Raw genomic sequence first — 21,095 nt, 5'->3', positions numbered from 1 at the left:
TTTGGCAGCGTATTTTGCTGCAGATTTTTATGCAAATTTTCAGCTGCGTTTTGCACTACCAGCAAAGTCTGAGAAACCAGAATTCTCTGTTCACACGTTTTTTGGTTTTGTTTTGCTGTGTATTTTGTGACTTGATTGTGTTTTTGGAAAATAGAGCGTGTCACTTCTTTCAGTGTTTTTGCAGCAGAAAACGCACCTGTGTTTTTGCAGCGTTTTTTCACCCATAGGAAGTAATGGGTGGTCAAAAAAACACAATAAAACCTGCGTTTTTTTTAACGCAGCCATTTTCCTGCCAGAGAAAATTTAGCAGCAGAAAAAAACAAAAACGTGAGTGAACATAGCCTAAGACCAGGTTATAAACTGAAAAACAATACAAAAATAAATAAATTGGAGATTACAGCCAGAAGCAGGGTGTATCAATTACCATTATTGAATTTTCTTTTCTCAATCTTCTATGCAATATAAAAATGGAAAAAAAGTCTGCACCATGCTATGAAGCTATGACAGATTACCATTAGTAGGCTCATTAATGCACAGTCAGTATTTTAAAATCCACCAATAAAAAAAAAAAACATTGTAAATTTAAAAAAATATTTAATGCTGCCAAAAAAGTATAAAAATACAATGTGAATGGCAGAATGATACAAAGTACATTTCTGATGTATCTTACATAGTTTTGTAAAGTACATGCAATAGAAAACACCCGACAGCTAATGAAGTGGACTCGGTTCTGTAAAGTTTCATGCTGGTGATGTTCTTGACCCTCCAGATGGAGTCGTTTACGCGGTAAACAGATAACGCAGTGAGGTCAGCTCATTATAGAAACCTCACATTTGCTCCTGAAGAGGGTTTCATGTCTTGCTTTGCATGTCAATGGTTTCGCAGAATAATTGCTGTAGAATAGTCACAAGCCATGGATATTTAGGTGTCGAGGAGCCTCGGCCTATGACAATGTAAAACAAAAATGACCAGTTCAGTAACATATGAAAAATAAAATTAAAAAAGCTGAAAAAAAAACACAAAACAATCCATGTTCTTCCTGGGAAAAAACGTAAAAGTAGTTATTAAATAAGATTAGTGCACAAAAGCATATAATGCACTACTGTATATCAACGTTATATTTTCCACAGTAAATACCAAACTGGCTCTGACCAATCATTTTACAGCAGGTTTTTCTGTTTTACAATTTATTGTACATTGTAACTACTTGTTTTTATGGATTTTATGCCAAATATTTTATTCTCCATCCACTGTATAGTCTGGTCCTGCGGTAATACTGATTTTCACTAGTCCTGTACTGCTTAACATACACTCAGTAAGTTTCCAAAAAGTGGGGAGTGTTACAGCAGGATCAGACTACATTGTTTGTAGTCTGTTACCATAGAGACGCATAGATCAGGATAGGAGCTGGGGTCAAAAAAATACCTGTAACATTTTTGAATCAAGACTTTTTACAAATTTGCTTTATATTTCATTTTCTATACACTGAAAAAAAATTTTTGGTAACCTATGTAGATTCCTTAAACTTTTTTTTTTTTTTACTATTTTTAAGCTTTTGCCTATAGATCTACCCACTGAAGGATCTACAACATTTTAACAAGGATAAATGTCACTTTGTTGTTCCCCTTTTTAAAATGCTATAAAATATTGAACATGTTTTTCCCAGATCTATAGGTAGCCATACACATTAGATAAATGATCACAGGATGTGACACTTGCTGAGTAGCCCAATCTGATGTTTTGGGTATATTTGATTTCAACATGCGACGATCTGTTACCATAGAGGAAAAACACCAACAAAAAGAAGCTGTCAGCTTTTTCCCTGCTCTCCTTACTAAAAATAAACATGGATGCCCTCTTAAACTGAGCATACATTGTTATGGTGCAATTGGAAGAAATAGCGATTTGGTCAACACCAAATGAAAGACAAGAACAAAATAAAAAAGAAATAAAAAAATAGTTTATGCCAGGTCACTCGCGTTTAGGCTCAAGACTGAACTAACACAAAACTGAAGCAAAAGAGGGGACTTTCAGAAATTCATGTGACAGTATAGGTCTGCTCACCTGTGGCATGACTTGGGGTTGAATAGTACAAAAATAATTAACCTACACGTCTGATTTCTAGTTTAAAAAAAAAAAAAGTGTACACCTTGTTCTGACATGCTGCTGAAATGTATTCACGACATGGTGTTATCTTAGTACATGCAGTGTTACGTACAGCCAGGAACCAATATAACCGAGGACAAACAACACAGACAGCTCATGTGCTTGTAAGTCATTTATTATTTCTGAATACAAAATAAAGTGGAAAAATATAACATGGTCCAAACATTCATAGAGGAAGACGTACAGGAGTATTGGCTGGGAGTAGTTTGTACATCTCAATGACGAGTATATGCTAAAAACTCTGCTCGGGAGCGTCCTGCTTTCGACAATCTCTACTTGGGAGTCCTTGACCATAAGCAGATGCTAAAGTGTGCCTTTCTGGGGCCCCTAACAATCAACGGGAAACTGTAGAGGACTTGAATAGTAATGGTAGGCCTACACATGCCGGATTTGATGCTAAACATTTCCATAGTAAATCCAGGGAAAGCTGCAGGAAATAGCCCAGCATCTACAATACACTACACTCCGTAGCACTCATCTGACAACGCTTCCCAGGTACCTCGGCCTCCTGTGATCAAGTGTTGTCACATGTGGTTTCTACAGTAAATTGTGCCAAGACTGGTGAGCGGTGAGCCAATATAGCACCAACGAGACTATAGTCCTTTTAAATTTAAAGGAGTTTTCCCACCAACGAAAGTTCATTTTAATCAATAGATCTTGGAATAATAATTTCCACAATTGAATGTATTTTTAAATAAAATGTTCCTGTGCTGAGATAATCTTATAAATGTGCCCCTGCTGTGTCTTGTGTAATGGCTGTGTCTGACCGTACAGGAACATGGTCTGATCATACCACAGCTCCTGGGCAGGGGAGGAGGCAAAAAGAGTACACAGACAGGACAGCAGGGGATCACAGCGGATTCATTCTGTGGGGTAAAATATTTCCTTACCTGTTTTCAAACAATGTTTTACTTCAAAAGAATGAATCAGCTGCAATCCCATGCTGAAATGTCTGTATACTCTTTCTCCCCTCCCCCCCCGTCCAGGAGATGTGGTATGATCAGACCATGTTCCTGCGTGGTCAGACGCAGCCATTACACAGTACACAGCAGGGGCACATTTATAAGATTATCTCAGCACAGGAACATTTTAAATACATTCAGTTGGGGAACTTATTATCATTCCAAGATCTATTGATTAAAATAATTTTTATTTGTGGGAAAGCCCCTTTAAATTTATCTGATTAAGGATTCTTTTTGCCCCCAATGACCACACCATCCTTGCTCATACAGTCATGCTACAGTGTAAAATCCATAACATCGGTCAGTATCTATGAGAAAAAGTTCCACAGTGTACAATTAAAATATATTCAAAATATAAACTCTGCTACCACTGTGGATTTTTCATTAGAACAGCAGAAAGGAAAATTGCAACATTTCCATCCCATGTGGAAATACCCAATGTTTTTAGTTTCCCAGCTGTACCAACACTAGGAAAATTAAATATTACATAGTTCCCAAAAATATCAAAAGGTTTGTCGGTGCAATAGAGGGGGCTGCTCTGCACTCTGGCCAAACAATCCCCCTCCTAAAACTCGCAGTATCCCAATAAAATAAACTAAAATGGGATTTCTAAATTGAACGCTCTCATTAATGCTTTATGTGACATGATTCAGAGTAGTCCATCTAAGGCTAGGGCTACACGGAAAATTTGGCTGCATCATATGTTGCACGGCCAAAGTTTACTAGTTTACACTGCTACATCACAGCACATAAGAAGTGAATGGTGTTGCGATGCAACCGCAAGGGTACTACTACCCTTACAAGGTCTCAAATCATCCAACTAGGTCAATATTTTGCGACTTGCTTGTTGCAATCCTCTTGGGGTTACAATGCGTACCCATTCACGTGTGCTGTGATACAGCTGCGACAAACATTGGCCAAACTTGCTGTGTAGACGCAGCTTTAACGCACTGCTGTGTTGCTACATCCAGTGCAAAAAACATTTTTTCTTCTTCCCTTTTGTCAGGGATCACATTATAGATATATTAAGATTCAAATCAGTTCACTGTTCAATACCAAACAGTATGAGAAACACAAAAGCAAGTATAGTGGTGCATGAAAGTTGGTAAACCCGTCAGAATTCTAAATTTCTGCATAAATTTGACTTCAAACTGTATCAGATTTTAAACACAAATCCTATAGATAAAAAGGATAAAGTCAAAATAATAAGCCGATTTTTTGGGGGAGGATAATGATCCAATACAAGATGTCAGTGTGGAAAAAATATGTGAACCTATAGGAATTGCAAATAAACTTAAAAGGTGAAATTAGAGTCTAGTGTTTTCAATCAATGAAATAAGTGCGAGTAGATGATCAGTTTTATTTAAGGAATAGATATCTATCGGTCTGATCTTCACAACATGTTTGTGGAAGTGTATTATGGCATTGACAAAGGAAATTTGAGGACCCCAGAAGAAGAGTATGCATTGTTGGCGTTCGTTAGGCTGGATAAGATTGCGAAACCATTTTTAAGCCCCCGTCTCACATAGAAAGATCGCTGCCGAGTCACGGTTTTGGTGACAGCGACCTCACCAGCGATGTCGCTATGTGTGACACTTTGCAGCGATCAGGCCCCTGCTGTGAGGTCGCTGATCGCTGCAAAATGTCCTGGACCATTTTTTGGTCTTTGCCCTCCCGCTGGTCAGCACACATCGCTGTGTGTGACCAGCGGGACCAGCGATCAGGCTGGTAACCATGATAAACAGCGGGTTACTAGGTGCACGTGTGCCCCTAGTAACCCGATGTTTACCATAGTTACCAGCCTGCTCCTGCTTCAGCAGGCTGGTAACCAGGAGCAGGACATCGTGGAAAGATTCTTTCCACGATGTCGCTGCTCCCCTGATTGTTGGTGAGCCTGCCTGTTTGACAGCTCACCAGCGACCACATAGCGACGCAGCAACGATCCCTGACAGGTCGTATCGTTGTCGGGATCGCTGTAGCGTCGCTAAGTGTGACGGGGCCTTAAGAGTTTGGACTCCACCAATCCAGTCAGATTATGTACAGATGGAGGAAATTCAAGACCATTATTAACCTCCCTAGGAGTGGTCAACCAACAAAGATCACTCTAAGAGCTTATAATAATCTGTGAGGACACAAAGGAACTAAAGGTAACCTTTCAGCAACTAAAGGCCTGTTTCACATTAGCTAATGAGTCCACCATTAGGAGAACACTGAACAATAATGCTGTGCATAGGAGGATCGCAAGAAGAAAGCCACATAGATATTGGAACAATGTTTCGTGAACAGAGGAGACCAAAATACAGCTTTTTGGGTTAAAATTGGTTCTGTTTGGAAAAAGAACAACACTGCATTAAAGTATAAAAACCTCATGCCATCTGTGATGCAGTGGTGGTAGTACCATGGTTTAAAGGGAATGTGTCACCCCCTGGGTGATATCAGACCTCTACTATGGGTATACAGGTGATAGAAAAGAACATCTATACTTACCTGTATGGCCCGTAGCAGATGTCTGATTGCAGAGAAATCTGGTTTTATAAAGTTTGTTTTCCAGAGGCTTGCAAACCCCTCCTATCTGCTTACTATTCTCCTAAATTACCATATTCCCCCCTCCCCTGCACAGGGCCCTGTGACAGACCCTGTGACGTGCTCTGCTCCACCTCCCGTGCCGCTCCCATGGAGCGCACTTTCTTTCCCTCTGGCCCAGTTTGGCTGTGTACTGCGCCGCAGCCTTGTATTGCGCAAGCAACAGTGAGTCACTGAGACTTCCGCTCCGCTGGCAGCACGAGGCCAAACGGGGCTGTATCAACTGTAAGGGGGAGCCGATTCTACACAACATCTGAATGGTAAGTAGAGTCCTGTGCTCAGATCTGCCAGGATTTGATCTGTTTCGCCATTTTGTTGACTTGCTGGCACATAGAACATAATGGGAGAATTAATTGTGCTAATTCTCTCATAAATTTACTAAAAGTAAAAGTAGCAAAAATCTGACAAAATGTTTACCTCACCTCCAACCAGGAAAGTAAACTTTACTTCACACTGAATATTATTTAAAAACAGCCATGTAACAAGATGTCCCTGTGTATATAGGGTTAATCTGCAGGTTAATAGCTTTCTGAACCTGCCCAGCTCCCGCAATTAGCACCGTGCTGCCGGGAGGAAATTAACTTTATTCATCCCAGCAGCATTCGGTGTCAGTCATGGGGGCGGCACCACTCAGTTTATAGAGAGCGGTGGTATAACCGCGCCCTTGGCACTTACTAACAGCTCGCTCATCATTAGTGTTTCCTAAAGTACGATTTATTTTTTTATTTTTTATTTTTTTATAGGGACCAAGGCCAATATATTAATTTGTAGCTAGTTTAAAATGCATTTTAGGGGTCAACCGGCTTCCTTTAAAAAAAAAAAAAATTGCAATTTTCACAATAACCACTGGGGCTTTTTTAGACTCATACTTCCTGCTGTTTCAAGAAGACTTTACAGCAAGGCTCCTACATAAGGCAGGATTACAATAACAGGTAACATCTCTATACCCAGCTGATAACAATGGATCCACCAATCACAATAGATGAGGTCACATCTGATCCTGCGGCCCCTCCTTTCATAAAGACCTTTGTGCACACACAGGCTTATTAGATATTTCCGATACAGAAGAAAGGGCCATGATCTGTGAACAATGGCCAATTAGTCCATGCATTTCCTGAAATAACAGGAAGTTAGAGTGTGGAAGAATAATGCCCCTGTGGCCACGGTGAAAATTGCAAGATTGCTATTTTTTTCCCCTTTCACAGCTATAAATGTAAAACAAAATTCTGATTTAAGCATTAGGTCATTTTGTGACAATAACTTCCCTTTAATGTGTGAAATCACCTTAGACAACTGTCGGCCAAACACTCCTTTGCCTGATATTTCTCTCTCCTGACTTACAGATACACAGGAACACTTAGAAGACTGCATTTAAAAAAAAAAAAAAAAAAAAAAAAAAGGTGAAAATGGATTAAGTGTCCATTTATATGGACTGACTGAGGGCACTAAACGATTGCTGGCTGGTAAACCCCACCGATTGGCAGATGTTTAATAGCCAATTTCCTTGGGCAGACCAGCAGTCTGCAAGATCGCTCATTGCACATCGGCTGCCATAGTTTTCAGCAGGGCGAGTCCTGATTACACAGGACGATGCATTGGCGAGCACGATTTTATTTTTTTTATGCTGCACAAAAGATCATTTTTACCTGATAAACAAAACACTCGTATTGTTGATAGACAGCCTGTTTACACTGAAAGATAGTCGAGAAATTACTGCTATTATGAACGCTCTTTCATGATCATCTCTCAGTGTAAATGCAGTTTAAAGGCCCCGTCACACTTAGCGACGCTGCAACGATCCCGACAACGATATGACCTGTCAGGGATCGTTGCTGCGTCGCTATGTGGTCGCTGGTGAGTTGTCAAACAGGCAGGCTCACCAACAATCAGGGGAGCAGCGACATCGTGGAAAGAATCTTTCCATGATGTCCTGCTCCTGGTTACCAGCCTGCTGAAGCAGGAGCAGGCTGGTAACCATGGTAAACATCGGGTTACTAGGGGCACACGCGCACCTAGTAACCCGCTGTTTACCATGGTTATCACTCTGCTACAGTGAGCGGGAGGTTACCGCTCACTTTAGCAGGCTCGTAAGCATGGTAAACAATGGGTTACTAGGTGCGCGAGTGCCCCTAGTAACCCGATGTTTATCATGGTTACCAGCCTGATCGCAGCTCCCACTGGTCACACACAGCGATGTGTGCTGACCAGAGGGAGGGCAACGACCAAAAAATGGTCCAGGACACTTTCAAGCGATCAGCGACCTCACAGCAGTGGCCTGATCGCTGCAAAGTGTCACACATAGCGACATCGCTGGTGAGGTCGCTGTTGTGTCACCAAAACTGTGACACAGCAGTGATCTCGCTAGCGATCTCGCTATGCGAGACGGAGGGGGGGGGGGGGGGGCTTAAGTCAATATTGGACACCTCTAGAGGCAACATATCTCCTGGGAGAACAAAAGGATTAGCCATTTAAATTCAATGTGCTGGATCCATCTAGGGAGGCCTCCATAGGCATCAGGGGGTCAGCCAATACTGCTCAATTCTGCAACTTCAGCCAACTTTATTGAATTTTCTAATTCTGTGACATTTCTTTGACCTGGATTTGTTTCAGCAAACGCAAATAAGGTTTTTCTAGAATGTAATGGATCTGGTTATCATTTCAGCTCTCACATACAGAAAACCTAAAGCACTGCTTGTAGCAGAATTTACAATAGCGGTATCAGAAATACTGCCATCAAGCACCCATTCACCCTCTTCGAAAGTACATTTCATGAAAAACTGAGTAATGCCAATGCTTAAAGGGAATCTGTCACCACAGTTGCCCTATGTAAACTATTAATATGGGCCTACAGGTTATAGACTGATGATAAAAGTCATCCCTGTATGCCTCATATCAGACGCCTTGCTGTTGAGAAATCCACTTTTATATAAATGACCCCTTCGAGGCTCTGGGGACGACGCTGCCTGGAAGATAACTCTGCCTCCAGAGATTATATTACATGAAGGGGAGTTACCAGTGTGATGTGTCATGGCCGCTCTCTGCTCTCCTGATCTCACTGCGGAGCTGTGTGTGATTATACCTGACACATCTGCAGGCTCCTCTCAGCTTCCAGCTCACAGGCAGACAGGGTTGTAATATTGTTACAATACAGCAGAGCTCAGAGAGAAGAAACAATGTGTTTGCAAGAAGAGTTCAGTTCTCCTGTTCGGTGTTCGTTACTTGTCTTATGTATAACAAGCTGGAAGAGGTCATTTATATACACTGCTCAAAAAAATAAAGGGAACACTTAAACAATAGAATATAACTCCAAGTAAATCAAACTTCTGTGAAATCAAACTGTCCACTTAGGAAGCAACACTGATTGACAATCAATTTCACATGCTGTTGTGCAAATGGAATAGACAATAGATGGAAATTATTGGCAATTATCAAGACGCCCTCAATAAAGGAGTGGTTCTGCAGGTGGGGACCACAGACCACATCTCAGTACCAATGCTTTCTGGCTGATGTTTTGGTCACTTTTGAATGTTGGTTGTGCTTTCACACTCGTGGTAGCATGAGATGAACTCTACAACCCACAGAAGTTGCTCAGGTAGTACAGCTCATCCAGGATGGCACATCAATGTGAGCTGTGGCAAGAAGGTTTGCTGTGTCTGTCAGCGCAGTGTCCAGAGGCTGGAGGCGCTAACAGGAGACAGGTCAGTACACCAGGAGACGTGGAGGGGGCCGTAGGAGGGCAACAACCCAGCAGCAGGACCACTACCTCCGCCTTTGTGCAAGGAGGAACAGGAGGAGCACTGCCAGAGCCCTGCAAAATGACCTCCAGCAGGCCACAAATGTGCATGTGTCTGCACAAATGGTTAGAAACAGACTTCATGAGGGTGGTATGAGGGCCCGACGTCCAACGATGGGGGTTGTGCTCACAGCCCAACACCGTGCAGGAAGCTTTGCATTTGTGACAGAACATCAGGATTGGCAAAGTCGCCATTGGCGCCCTGTGCTCTTCACAGATGAAAGCAGGTTCACACTGAGCACATGTGACAGTCTGGAGACGCCGTGGAGAGCGATCTGCTACCTGCAACATCCTTCAGCATGACCGGTTTGGCAGTGGGTCAGTAATGGTGTGGGGTGGCATTTCTTTGGAGGGCAGCACAGCCCTCCATGTGCTCGCCAGAGGTAGCCTGACTGCCATTCGGTACCGAGACGAGATCCTCAGACCCCTTGTGAGACCATATGCTGGTGCAGTTGGCCCTGGGTTCCTCCTAATGCAGGACAATGCCAGACCTCATGTGGCTGGAGTGTGTCAGCAGTTCCTGCAAGATGAAGGCATTGAAGCTATGGACTGGCCCGCCTGTTCCCCAGACCAGAATCCAATTGAGCACATCTGGGACATCATGTCTCGCTCCATCCACCAACGTCATGTTGCACCACAGACTGTCCAGGAGTTGGCGGATGCTTTAGTCCAGGTCTGGGAGAAGATCCCACAGGAGACCATCCGCAACCTCATCAGGAGCATGCCCAGGCGTTGTAGGGAGGTCATACAGGCACATGGAGGTCACACAGAATACTGAGCCTCATTTTGACGTGTTTTAAGGACATTAAATCAAAGTTGGATCAGCCTGTAGTGTGTTTTTCCACTTTAATTTTGGGGGTGACTCCAAATCCAGGCCTCCATTGTTTAATAAATTTGATATCCATTGATTATTTTTGTGTGATTTTTCTGTCAGCACATTCAACTTTGTGCAGAACAAAGTATTCAATGAGAACATTTCATTCATTCAGATCTAGGATGTGTTATTTGAGTGTTCCCTTTATTTTTTTGAGCAGTGTATAAGAAAACATGGAGTTCTCTGGAATAAGACATCAGATCACAGATATCAAGATATCATTTTATTCATCTTCCTGGGTATGGGTAGGACCTTCATACCCATATAGACGGCTTAGAAGGGACAATCCTACTGACAGGTTCCCTTTAATGGGTATTGTGGGAATTGGAAACTGAAAGAGCAACAGCATAACAGTGTCCTGCAGCGCCCTTCTCCACACCCCGGTTTGTAATAGCAGCTGGATTTACTGCTATTTTTTCAGCAAACTAGGCAATATGGGTGCTCCAATATATTTAAAATATGGCACTTGTTCTTCCTCGGCACATATTTATAGAAATGCATGGTCTCATTGCATGAAATATATAATTAATATATTGTCTACTGACTTCCAAAAAGAAAAACAGTCTGCAAAAATAGTATTAACTTACAAAACTGAGTGCACCTAGCCATAGGTAGCATGGTTTTGTTTAGGGTCCTTCTATAGCCGACAGGAGCAGCATAAAATATAGGAAAGGATCAATATTCATTTTTTTTGCTCCTTTTTAAAAGTCATATTAAACTGCAAAAACATACCGTGTGGTATACTACTTTTTTTGCAATGGGCGTCTATGGCTGTGGCAACCGTCAGGAACATACTGCTTGAACCTATAGGCCTGACAGGGAGACCCAGACACTGTTATTGTAACCATTTTTTGTAAAATATGGGCGTTCATGTGGATAGAATTAACTAAAGCCTCAAAAACTCCATTTTTCCACAGTGATTTCATACTTTGCTGCTCTAAGGTTATGTGCACACGGTCAGGAGCCGCTGCGGGTTTGAAGCTGCGTGTTTATGCAGCGTCAGTGTTACAGCATAGTGGATGGGGTTTCTAGAAATCCCATGTCGACTATGCTTATGTGGGCATCTGCGGTTCACCCGCGGAAACTGACAGGCGGCGCAGCATGTCAATTTCTCTTGCGGGTCCACATGTGAACTTTCCCCATAAACCTAACCTCTATAAGGAAAGTCCGCATGTGAAAAAAAATAAAAATGGCACCATCCATTTGCATAAATGAGGGCGGAAGCCGCTGACGGCTATTCCGCAGCGTCAGGACTGCAGGCGGTTCCTGACCGTGTGCACATACCCTTAATCAGCTTCCTGCAAGTTTTTTCACATCTAACATTTTCAGCAAATCTTTTTGATCCCTGTGGTTGGACTGCCTCCAATCCGAAAAATAGGAGTGAATGGTCACTTGGCTATAATGTAGAGTGACCATACACATGTGTCAACTTCTGATAGGAATGTAAGAAAAACAATTCTTGTGATTAGTGCAGATCCTATTAGTCAGACTCAACCAAAAGTTTTAAGAGAAATAAAAAAAAAAAAAAAAAAAAAAAAAGTGAACTGACCTATCTGGCCACAACTTAAAGAGGTTGTCCACTACTATATAAAATGCCCCAATGTATTTCAACGGTGGAGAGAAGTGTTTTTGTAAATACCTTCTGCTGTACGTCTTGCCTGTGAGTGGCGCTATCACTGGCTGCTCACAGGCATCACGTGACCCCGGCTGCAGCCGGCTCTGACATCCGCTGATGTCACGTCAAGTTCCGGCTGCAGCCGGGGGTGACCCAGTGACGCGCTCCCCGCTGATTGATGGGCTGTGGGCGGGGTTACCCTGCGCGTCACACCCAGCATCCACTGCGGGCTTTCACTCTCCTGCATTCAATGGGAAAGCTCGCGGGGTGTATGCTGAGCTGTGACACGTGGGGAAACCCCGCCCACAGCCCATCAATCAGATCAGCAATAGCGCCGCTCACAGGCAATGAAGACCACGCAAGTTATTTACAAAAACACTTGTTTCCACCGTTTAAGTACATTTGGGCATTTTATATTAGTAGTGGACAACCTCTTTAAAGGGAATCTGCCAGGAGGATCAACCCTCCTAAGCCATATATAAGGGCATGAAGGTACATTGAATAAAACAATATCTTGATATTTGCCATCCGATGTCTTATTCTGGAGAAATAAACAATTTTTTTAATATGTAAATTAGCTGTTAATATAGGCTGGGCACAGATCTCACTGATAATCTGCCTCCACAGCTTATTTTAAATGAAAAGGTGGCTTTACCAGTGTGAGACAAGTAATGGATGACAGTCTACTCCTGCTCTCACTGCACATCCGTGTTATTATAACAAAGTACAGCAGTACTGAACTTTGAGAGAAGAGCTCCAGATGTGTTTGGAAAGAGACACAGCTCTGCTTTACTGCCCTTCCCTCCCAAACTGGCTGCCTGTGAGGTGGAAGTTGAAGAAGTGTTCGTTGTATTCAGGCACAGCTCTGCAGTCAGATCAGAAGATTAGACTCCCCTTTGTGAGACATGTAATAACAGTGTGTGCTCTTCACTACAAACACCGCTAGAAGCTCTCCTGACAGTGCTGTTAGCTCTGCTGTACTGCCTCTTCCCCACACTGGTTGCCTGTGAAATGAAAGCTAAAAGAAGGGTTTGTATTAACACTTATGACTGCTCTACCCCGGGCACTATGTAGTCACACACAGCTCTGCAGTGAGATCAGGAGTGCAGACTGTCAGCCATTACATGCCTCACACTGGTAACGTCCCCCTTCCATTTAAATAATTCCTGGAGGTTAATTCTTATGCAGATCAGTGTCCATGCCATAGATCTTAACAGCTTATTTACATATTAAGAAAAATGTGGATTTCTCTGGTATAAGACATCGGATTGCCAATATCAAGGAAACAGTTTATTCAACTTCCTATGACCTACATGCCCAGATAGACGGCTTAGGAGGGACGATCCTACTGGCAGATTCCTTTTAATACGCATTAGTTACACTTTCATGTAGACAGACTACAGCAATATCTTGTAGGGAAAAAGCATTTGTCCTAGTTTATTCTCAGCCAGTTTTCTTCATAACCCTATTCTCTATGGATGGATAAATGATTCTCGGTACCAGACATCAAAATGTATGGACGGGTTAAAACAAAAAAAATAAATAAAAAAGATGTCATTTAGCAAGAGTTTTGCCAACTGTGTATGGACCCATATAGAAGACCAGCTCGGCGTTTCTTGGAACATAACGAATACCTAGGGGTTTCATAATATGGCTCAAGTATATTCCTTGGCAGGTAATGATATGCCGTAATATGCCAACTTGAGGAATACAAGAAGAGCCCCACGAGCAAAAATTACGAAAAGCAACTTCTATATTCCAAATCGTATCCATGACTGACGACACATAATGGAAGGTGAGTGGTCTGGACACATTGTAGATGTGGACAGGATTATTAATAAAAAGACATAGAAAGTTCCCGGCTGCAAACATGAGACCGACCAATCAGACGGACATTATGAATGAGGTCTTGCTTCGTGTGCGCTACTGTCACAAGGGAGATCATTGTCAGTAAGCGTCGACAGAGCGCCCCTCAGTTGTAGAGAGGACCGTACCACCTTACCAGACCACAATCTGAGAGATCGGATATCCTGAGTAGTCCACATAAAAGTAACAATGTAACATCTGGTCAAACATTTGTTGAAATGAAACCTAAGCAATAGAACAGAAATACAAGCAAATGTACCATTTCTCATCCTTACAGAAAAATAATAATAGCAGCCTCAATTGGGAACAAGATGACCCCAAATGTTCCAAAATGGCATTAGGAGCAGACACAGATTGTATCCAGTTTTAAGCACTAGCCATAGCCCAGGATTAACGTCTGTCCCAGCGACAGCACTCAGGGTTTATTTTAGGGTGTCCAGAGCCTACACCCTTCACAAGCACCTTAATGTGTCAAAAGTCAAAGAGCATAACATTTCCAACAGACATAAGCTCCCGTTAATAGGATTGAAGCCAACCCAACCGGAATGAGATAAGGTTTCCAGAATAACCACCTTTTTCTTTTCCGTTCCGCTTCGTGCATCTTTTGCTTCATCTTCTGCACTGTATTTGCAGTATTCGCTTTTCTGACATCCCGGGCTCGTCTCTTCAGTGAACTGTAATGTAAAGGAAGACATTCAGGAGAAAGGGAGATCCCGCAGTACAAATCATCGGTTTCTGCAGTTTACAGTCACGGTTTAAAAAAGTTCTACTTTCATAACATAATATATTGAGATAGTGACAGACTATTATTAATAGAGATGACAAACCCATTATAGCATTGAAGGCCGTCTGTCCTCCTGACAAGTTATAATTGGATTGCCCCTAGTAGGACGATCCTGGTGCATCTCTTCTGGTAACTATCTTGTGCCATTGTCCAGTTTCAGTTTTGTAGGGAAACATTGCTTTAATAAGGGCGAATGATGACAACGTTCAATTTATTCACACATTTCCAAAACAAATACCAGCCCAATGCACAGTTCTAGGAAGAATGCTCCAGGATCGTTATTTTTGGGGGATGCAAGTATTTATTAAAAACACAAGTCATGAAAGGTAACAGATCAATAAAAATAAAATTTAAAAGGACCGCTAAACAAGAAAAAAAGAAAAAACAGCAAATCCTTACTTATTATACAGACTTTTCTTTGAAAATGTTCAGTCTCAGTGATTAAAGTAAGTAGGGCATGAACTTCTTCTTGGTTTACTAATTTCTTGGCCATTGTTTACTAAGGAGTTTCTGACAATACATGTTATGACCGGTCAATCACATTGCTGAACAGGGACACCCACATTACCACTAACAAATAACTTTTATAATAATGCACATATGATAAAGAATACCTACCTTTGTGTATCACCATCTGCCACTTGTGGGAGATTATACAACGCCGAATTCATCTCACTTTGCTCCTGTCCTCCCGTTGAGAGCCTGTTACCATTGTAAATATCATCTGTCTGATTGTTGTCTGTTTTTGGAGACTTGTCTTCTCTGGAAGGTCCTTTACATGAAATCTGAAGTAAGAGACACCAAGGTTACTACTTCTCATATAGATTATATTAGTTATTTCACAGCATCGTTATTTCATAGAACATGTGCTTCCTTTAAAACTTTGACACTACCCATTAATCTGAGACATTCGACCAAGCATGCACCCTGATTCAAAGTCTTCATCGTCAACAAACACAGAACTTGGATATTTTAGTCGGCGACATCGACTGATTGGAATGGTACTGAGCATGCTCATATGGGATACCCTTCACACTCCTCAGAGCTGTGGTATGCAGTCTGGGGGGGTACAGGGCTCCCTATTTAGGTGAATTGCGCCTCACGAATTGGAACCCGACTGATCTAGCATTTACCAGCCATCCAGCTAAACGTGCACACAGTGAAATTATCACACTGGCAATTTCTCCACTTCTCTTCCTCTCTATCAGTGGGCTTTAGCCCTTTCTATGGGTAGAATAATCTAGTCCGTTATGCTATCCCATCTAGAAAAATGAAAATTAGATTATACCTTGCTTAAGGTTTTATTTCCGCTCTATTTTCAAGAGACTTAAAGCCCATTGTGATCTGTCTGACACGTGCAAGACTCATTCACCTACATTCACAAAAGAATGATCTTCAAATACGAGGAAACATTCGATTGTTATGTAGACTTTGCACTGGCATCAGATCTCACTCTAATTGCATGTATTTTACTGCAAAAAATATCATTTAATGTCCCATTTAAATTGAAAATGGCCTGGGCCATGAGCTGAGTGCTGTACATCTTCAGCCAAGACTTGCAGAGCAATGGCGTGGTTGTGATAGAGGAAAATGGTAATGACATCAGTTACTCCCACCCGAGTAGTGTGACGTGGGGGATGTTACATTGCCCCTCCTGGATCTGTCTACACAATTATAAATACATCGAAAACATATGGAAATACCAACAATATACAAGTAACAAACTTACCATTATAGACTTTGTCCCCTCTATTACAGCCATGTAGGAGAATCTTAGTTGACCTGGTGTCTGTATTAGGCCCATTCTGTAGCGCCTCATGTCCAGTAACACCTTTTTAATATCCACAGTAGAAGGATCCTTTCGTTTCTCCATCTAACAAGAACGAAACAAGTGAAAAAACATCCAACAGATGTAAACATATCGGCAGGGCAGTACAAAGTTACTTAACGACTTGCATTCATCATCATCTTTTATCAGTAGAAGCCTCAATATGACATGAACTAGTCTCATTCTATCACAACACACTTAAAGGGAATGTGTCGCCAGGATTTAGCTACCCAATGAGAGCAGCATGACATAGGTCCAGAGACCCAGATTCCAATAGTGTATCATTTACTGGGCTGCTTGCTGCTGTTTTATTTGCAAACTGTTTTCCCTGCTGCAGATCCACAGTTCTCTGAATGCCGAGCTCTGTATAACCCCACCCATACCACTGATTGGCAGCATAAGGTACACAGAAAGCTGAGGTAGGGCTCAAGAATATGGAGTACTACATGGCAACAGGTTTACTAATCCTCTAATGATAGTCTCCTGCTGATAAAACAGTAATTTTATCAAAACTACACTAAGCAGCTAAGTGACACATCACTGGAATCAGGGCATCTGTCTCTACATCATGCTGCTCTCAGCTTAGATAGGAAAAACTGGTGACAGACCCTGCCTTTTAAATCTGTTAACATACCATGCCACCTTTATACATGGCAGCAGTGTATGTGCCAGTATTAAGTATGGCTTAGTGACGGCTAAATATATAACAAACCTATACCTATATTAGGTCAGACTAAAAAATAAAAAGCAGTCACAGATTCACCTAAATACAAACCCATAAACAAGCTAATGTATTAGCCATTTTATCACATGACTCATTACTAATAGGAAGATTAAAAGTATGCTGAAAAAAAGATGGCAAGACTGGTTGTCAAAGCTTAGAGCTGCACCCCATCTGCTAATGGCTTCTACATCACAGCCAGTTTACAATGTGCGCCAGTAACGCCAGCCTGGAAATGAGCTACACTAAGAAAACCATATGCATTAAAAACTTAAAATGGAGCAAAAAAGAAGCATACCAAAATAAGACAGGTGTCCACCAAGGAGAAGGTCCCCGAGCGTCCTATGCCTGCACTGCAATGTACAACAGAAGGCCCATATTCAGCGCCAAGAGAACCAGAGTTACGGACTTCAAATAAGAAGTCAAGGAATGAGCCAGGGGATTCCGGTACTCCAAAATCTGGCCACGTGGTATAATGGAAATGGTAAATCTCTCTGGTCTCTGAAGTCTGAAGGAAAACAAAGTAACATGACAGTATGAGGACAAGATACTTGAGCTAGTCTGACACAGCATTAAGTGTTCTAGCGAGTATTACATACATCATGTAGAGCCCGATCTTACTTACATTGATATTTTGTAGCTGCAACACCCGAATTGTATAATTTGGCTTAACATCCTCAGATATTAGTTTGACACATAGCCCTGTTTCCTTAAAAAGAAGTACTTCTGCTTCTGGCGTAGGCCAATACTGCGCACATTTTACCTGTTCCAACAGAAACAGAATATAAAATTGTCACATTAAACATTTAATGATCATCACTGTGCCTTTTTAAAGTGTTATTGGACTGTATTTCAGCACCAATCTGCAGCCACAAGTAGTGACCTAGAAACAGCCTGATAGCAAAGAGTTCATGCCGTTACTATACCAGGTTTTTGCAACCTAACCTGAGGCTTACCCAAAATAAATGAACTAGAGTATAAGATGGTATGCATGCGAAATATTGGAGCATGTTCACACTGGCGATAAAACACACAAACTCTAAGACTGAGACAAAATGAACACATTTACTTACAGTAGGGCAAGTAAAAGCAATAGCACATATAAATAACATGGGGTACTTGGTAAACACAGTTTGTTTGTTTGTTTTAAATAATAAAAAAGTGTAAAAGCCATTCCATCAGCATCACTGTGCACCCAAATCAGATGGTCCTAACCTCTAGTATTACAACCTTACCATGTGTCAAAGTAGCGTCAATGTGAATAAGGGCTGAGCAGGATAGAGTCCCGAATATGGACCCTCAGCAATGAGAAGCTGTATAAATGTAATGTCCAGTTCAAAGAAAGGGCGGCCACGCAGTTACCTGAACAAAGTTTCAGCTGTCTGCACTCAGTACAGGTAATGGCGTGGCCTCCGTTTCTTTGAGCTGGGCATTACGTTTATATAGCTTCCCATTGCTGGGTGTCCATATTTGGGCCCTGGTTCTGTTCGACCCTTATTCACATTGAGGTAGTTTGACAACTGGTGAGGTTTTAATACCAGAAGTTAGGTTCGTCCCGATTTGGGCACACCTTGGCGCTGGGGGGGGGGGGGGGGGGGGGCCTTTTACACTTTCTTTTTTATCAAAAACAGTGTTTACTAAGTGCCCCGTGTTATTTATATGCACTATTGCTCTTATTTACTTACAGTACGGTATATGTTCATTTTGTCTCTTCGTTTTTGTCTCTTTAATGGCCAGTGTGAACATGCTCCTATATTTTGCATGCAGACCAACTTACTATAATCTGAGAGCAGCACAATGTAGAGGCAGATACCCTGATTCCAGCCATGTCACTGACTGGGCTACTTGCTGTAGTTTTGATAAAAGTAATTCTATTATCAGAAGGTCATCATTAGAAAACCTGCTGCCATGAAGTCCTCCATATTCATGAGCTCTGCATAACCCCATCCCCACCATTAATTGGCAGCTTTCTGCCTATGCACAGTGGTATGGACAGGGTTATACAGAGCTCAACATTCAGAAAATGGATAGCTCTGCAGCACAGAAAACAGTGATTGTATTAAAATGACAGCAAGCAGCACAGTAAGTGATAGATCACTGTAATTAGAGTCTGTACCGCTACATCATGCTGTTCTTATAAAGGGTAGCAAAATCCAGGAGACAGAAACATATTGCAACTTTGGATGTAGTATTTCCTATGATGTCACATTGTGACCTGTGACATACTGCAATGCAGTCGCAAATGTTTCCAAACATGTAGGATTTTCTTTTGCTGGTTATGAGTCGTATGTGACATTTGCCATAGACCTTAATGCAAGTTGCACACGGCTTATCTGCAACTTAGAGCCCCGATATTGCTATAAATGAAACAGCTAAAATAGTTGCTCAACACAAGTCGCCATGAAGCCCCAGCCTAGAAGATCAATACATAAGGTGTCCCAAGTGATGCTGAGAAGCATATTGCCCAGAGTCTGGTCATACTTCGTGATACCCTACAGCTCCGCAGCGTGAGATACATGCATGATACCAAGCAGAAAGAATCAATTACACAAATTACTAGCAATGCAAAGCAGATCAAAATGAAAAATATCAGGGCAGTAACAATCTAAAGCCAGGAAATACTGCTACACAGACAGCAGATGGAGATGTGAAACCGATTGCATCTGGTAGAACACATGACTTCATTTCTGAGAAAAACACATTGAGCTGCACACTTACCGCATCCTTTTCAATGATTCGGTTCAGCATGACAATCGCTTTGCTTTTCTGCTGCCAGACCATTAACCAGAAATGACAGCAGGTATTGGGAAGAGGGCCCTATGAAAGGAAAAGAACAAAGACTTATAAAGCAGGGTCAACTGATTCTACAGCTTCATAGGGGAAGTCGTCAAACAAAAGAAGGTTTATCAACAATGACACTGAAGAAGCCTTCTCCTCGGGGATCAGAGGAATGTAGGTAATTATGAAGGTTCTAACTGTTCCACATTAGATGTGAAAAGCTTCCTAGATTACATGCTTTCACTGCTCGTCTGAAATTGTGATCATCAGAATCTAATGAGATGCCACAAAAAAAAAAAAAGAGCACTACAGAATAAGGGTGCAGCATGGGAGAAGTCCTGGACACAGTAGGAGGATGACAGCCATAGAAGACACTGATTGACAGTATGGGCCACTAGCATCCTTCAGCATGACCGGTTTGGCAGTGGGACAGTAATTGTGTGGGGTGGCATTTCTTTCGAGGGCCGCACAGCCCTCTGTGCTCGCCAGAGGTAGCCTGACTGCCATTAGGTACAGAGATGAGATCCTCAGACCCCTTGTGAGACCATATGCTGGTGCAGTTGGCCCTGGGTTCCTCCTAATGCAGGACAATGCCAGACCTCATGTGGCTGGAGTGTGTCAGCAGTTCCTGCAAGATGAAGGCATTGAAGCTATGGACTGGCCTGCCCGTTCCCCAGACCTGAATCCGATTGAGTACATCTGGGACATCATGTCTCGCTCCATCCACCAACGTCACATTGCACCACAGACTGTCCAGGAGTTGGCGGATGCTTTAGTCCAGGTCTGGGAGGAGATCCTACAGGAGACCATCCGCAACCTCATCAGGAGCATGCCCAGGCGTTGTAGGGAGGTCATACAGGCCCGTGGAGGCCACACACAATACTGAGCCTCATTTTGACTTGTTTTAAGGACATTACATCAAAGTTGGATCAGCCTGTAGTGTGTTTTTCCACTTTCATTTTGGTGGTGACTCCAAATCCAGGCCTCATTGGTTAATACATTTGATTTCCATTGATGATTTTTGTGTGACTTTGTTGTCAGCATATTCAATTTTGTACAGAACAAAGTATGCAATGAGAATATTTCATTCATTCAGATCTAGGATGTGTTATTTGAGTGTTCCCT

General features: G+C 42.1%; 1 protein-coding gene across 1 annotated transcript in view; it reads right to left on the bottom strand.

Moving 5' to 3' along the window:
* Positions 1-574: 574 nt before the first annotated feature.
* Positions 575-21,095, bottom strand: part of PTPN2 (protein tyrosine phosphatase non-receptor type 2) — a 61,991-nt gene continuing 41,470 nt past the window's right edge. The window contains exons 4-10 of the mRNA XM_073678990.1: positions 19,911-20,009; positions 17,818-17,955; positions 17,491-17,700; positions 16,373-16,516; positions 15,262-15,428; positions 14,432-14,533; positions 575-943 (exon numbers count right to left, since the gene is read on the bottom strand). Coding sequence (XP_073535091.1) covers positions 922-943; positions 14,432-14,533; positions 15,262-15,428; positions 16,373-16,516; positions 17,491-17,700; positions 17,818-17,955; positions 19,911-20,009 — 882 coding nt within the window. The 3' untranslated portion in view covers positions 575-921. The remainder of the gene's footprint in view (positions 944-14,431; positions 14,534-15,261; positions 15,429-16,372; positions 16,517-17,490; positions 17,701-17,817; positions 17,956-19,910; positions 20,010-21,095) is intronic.

The sequence above is a fragment of the Phyllobates terribilis genome, unplaced genomic scaffold (assembly GCF_046119375.1).
Source record: "Phyllobates terribilis strain yellow unplaced genomic scaffold, ASM4611937v1 Scaffold_4__5_contigs__length_816908805, whole genome shotgun sequence".
Taxonomy (NCBI): Eukaryota; Metazoa; Chordata; class Amphibia; order Anura; family Dendrobatidae; genus Phyllobates; species Phyllobates terribilis.
Note: the sequence above shows the minus strand (reverse complement) of the source record. Positions and strands in the feature narration are given on the sequence as shown.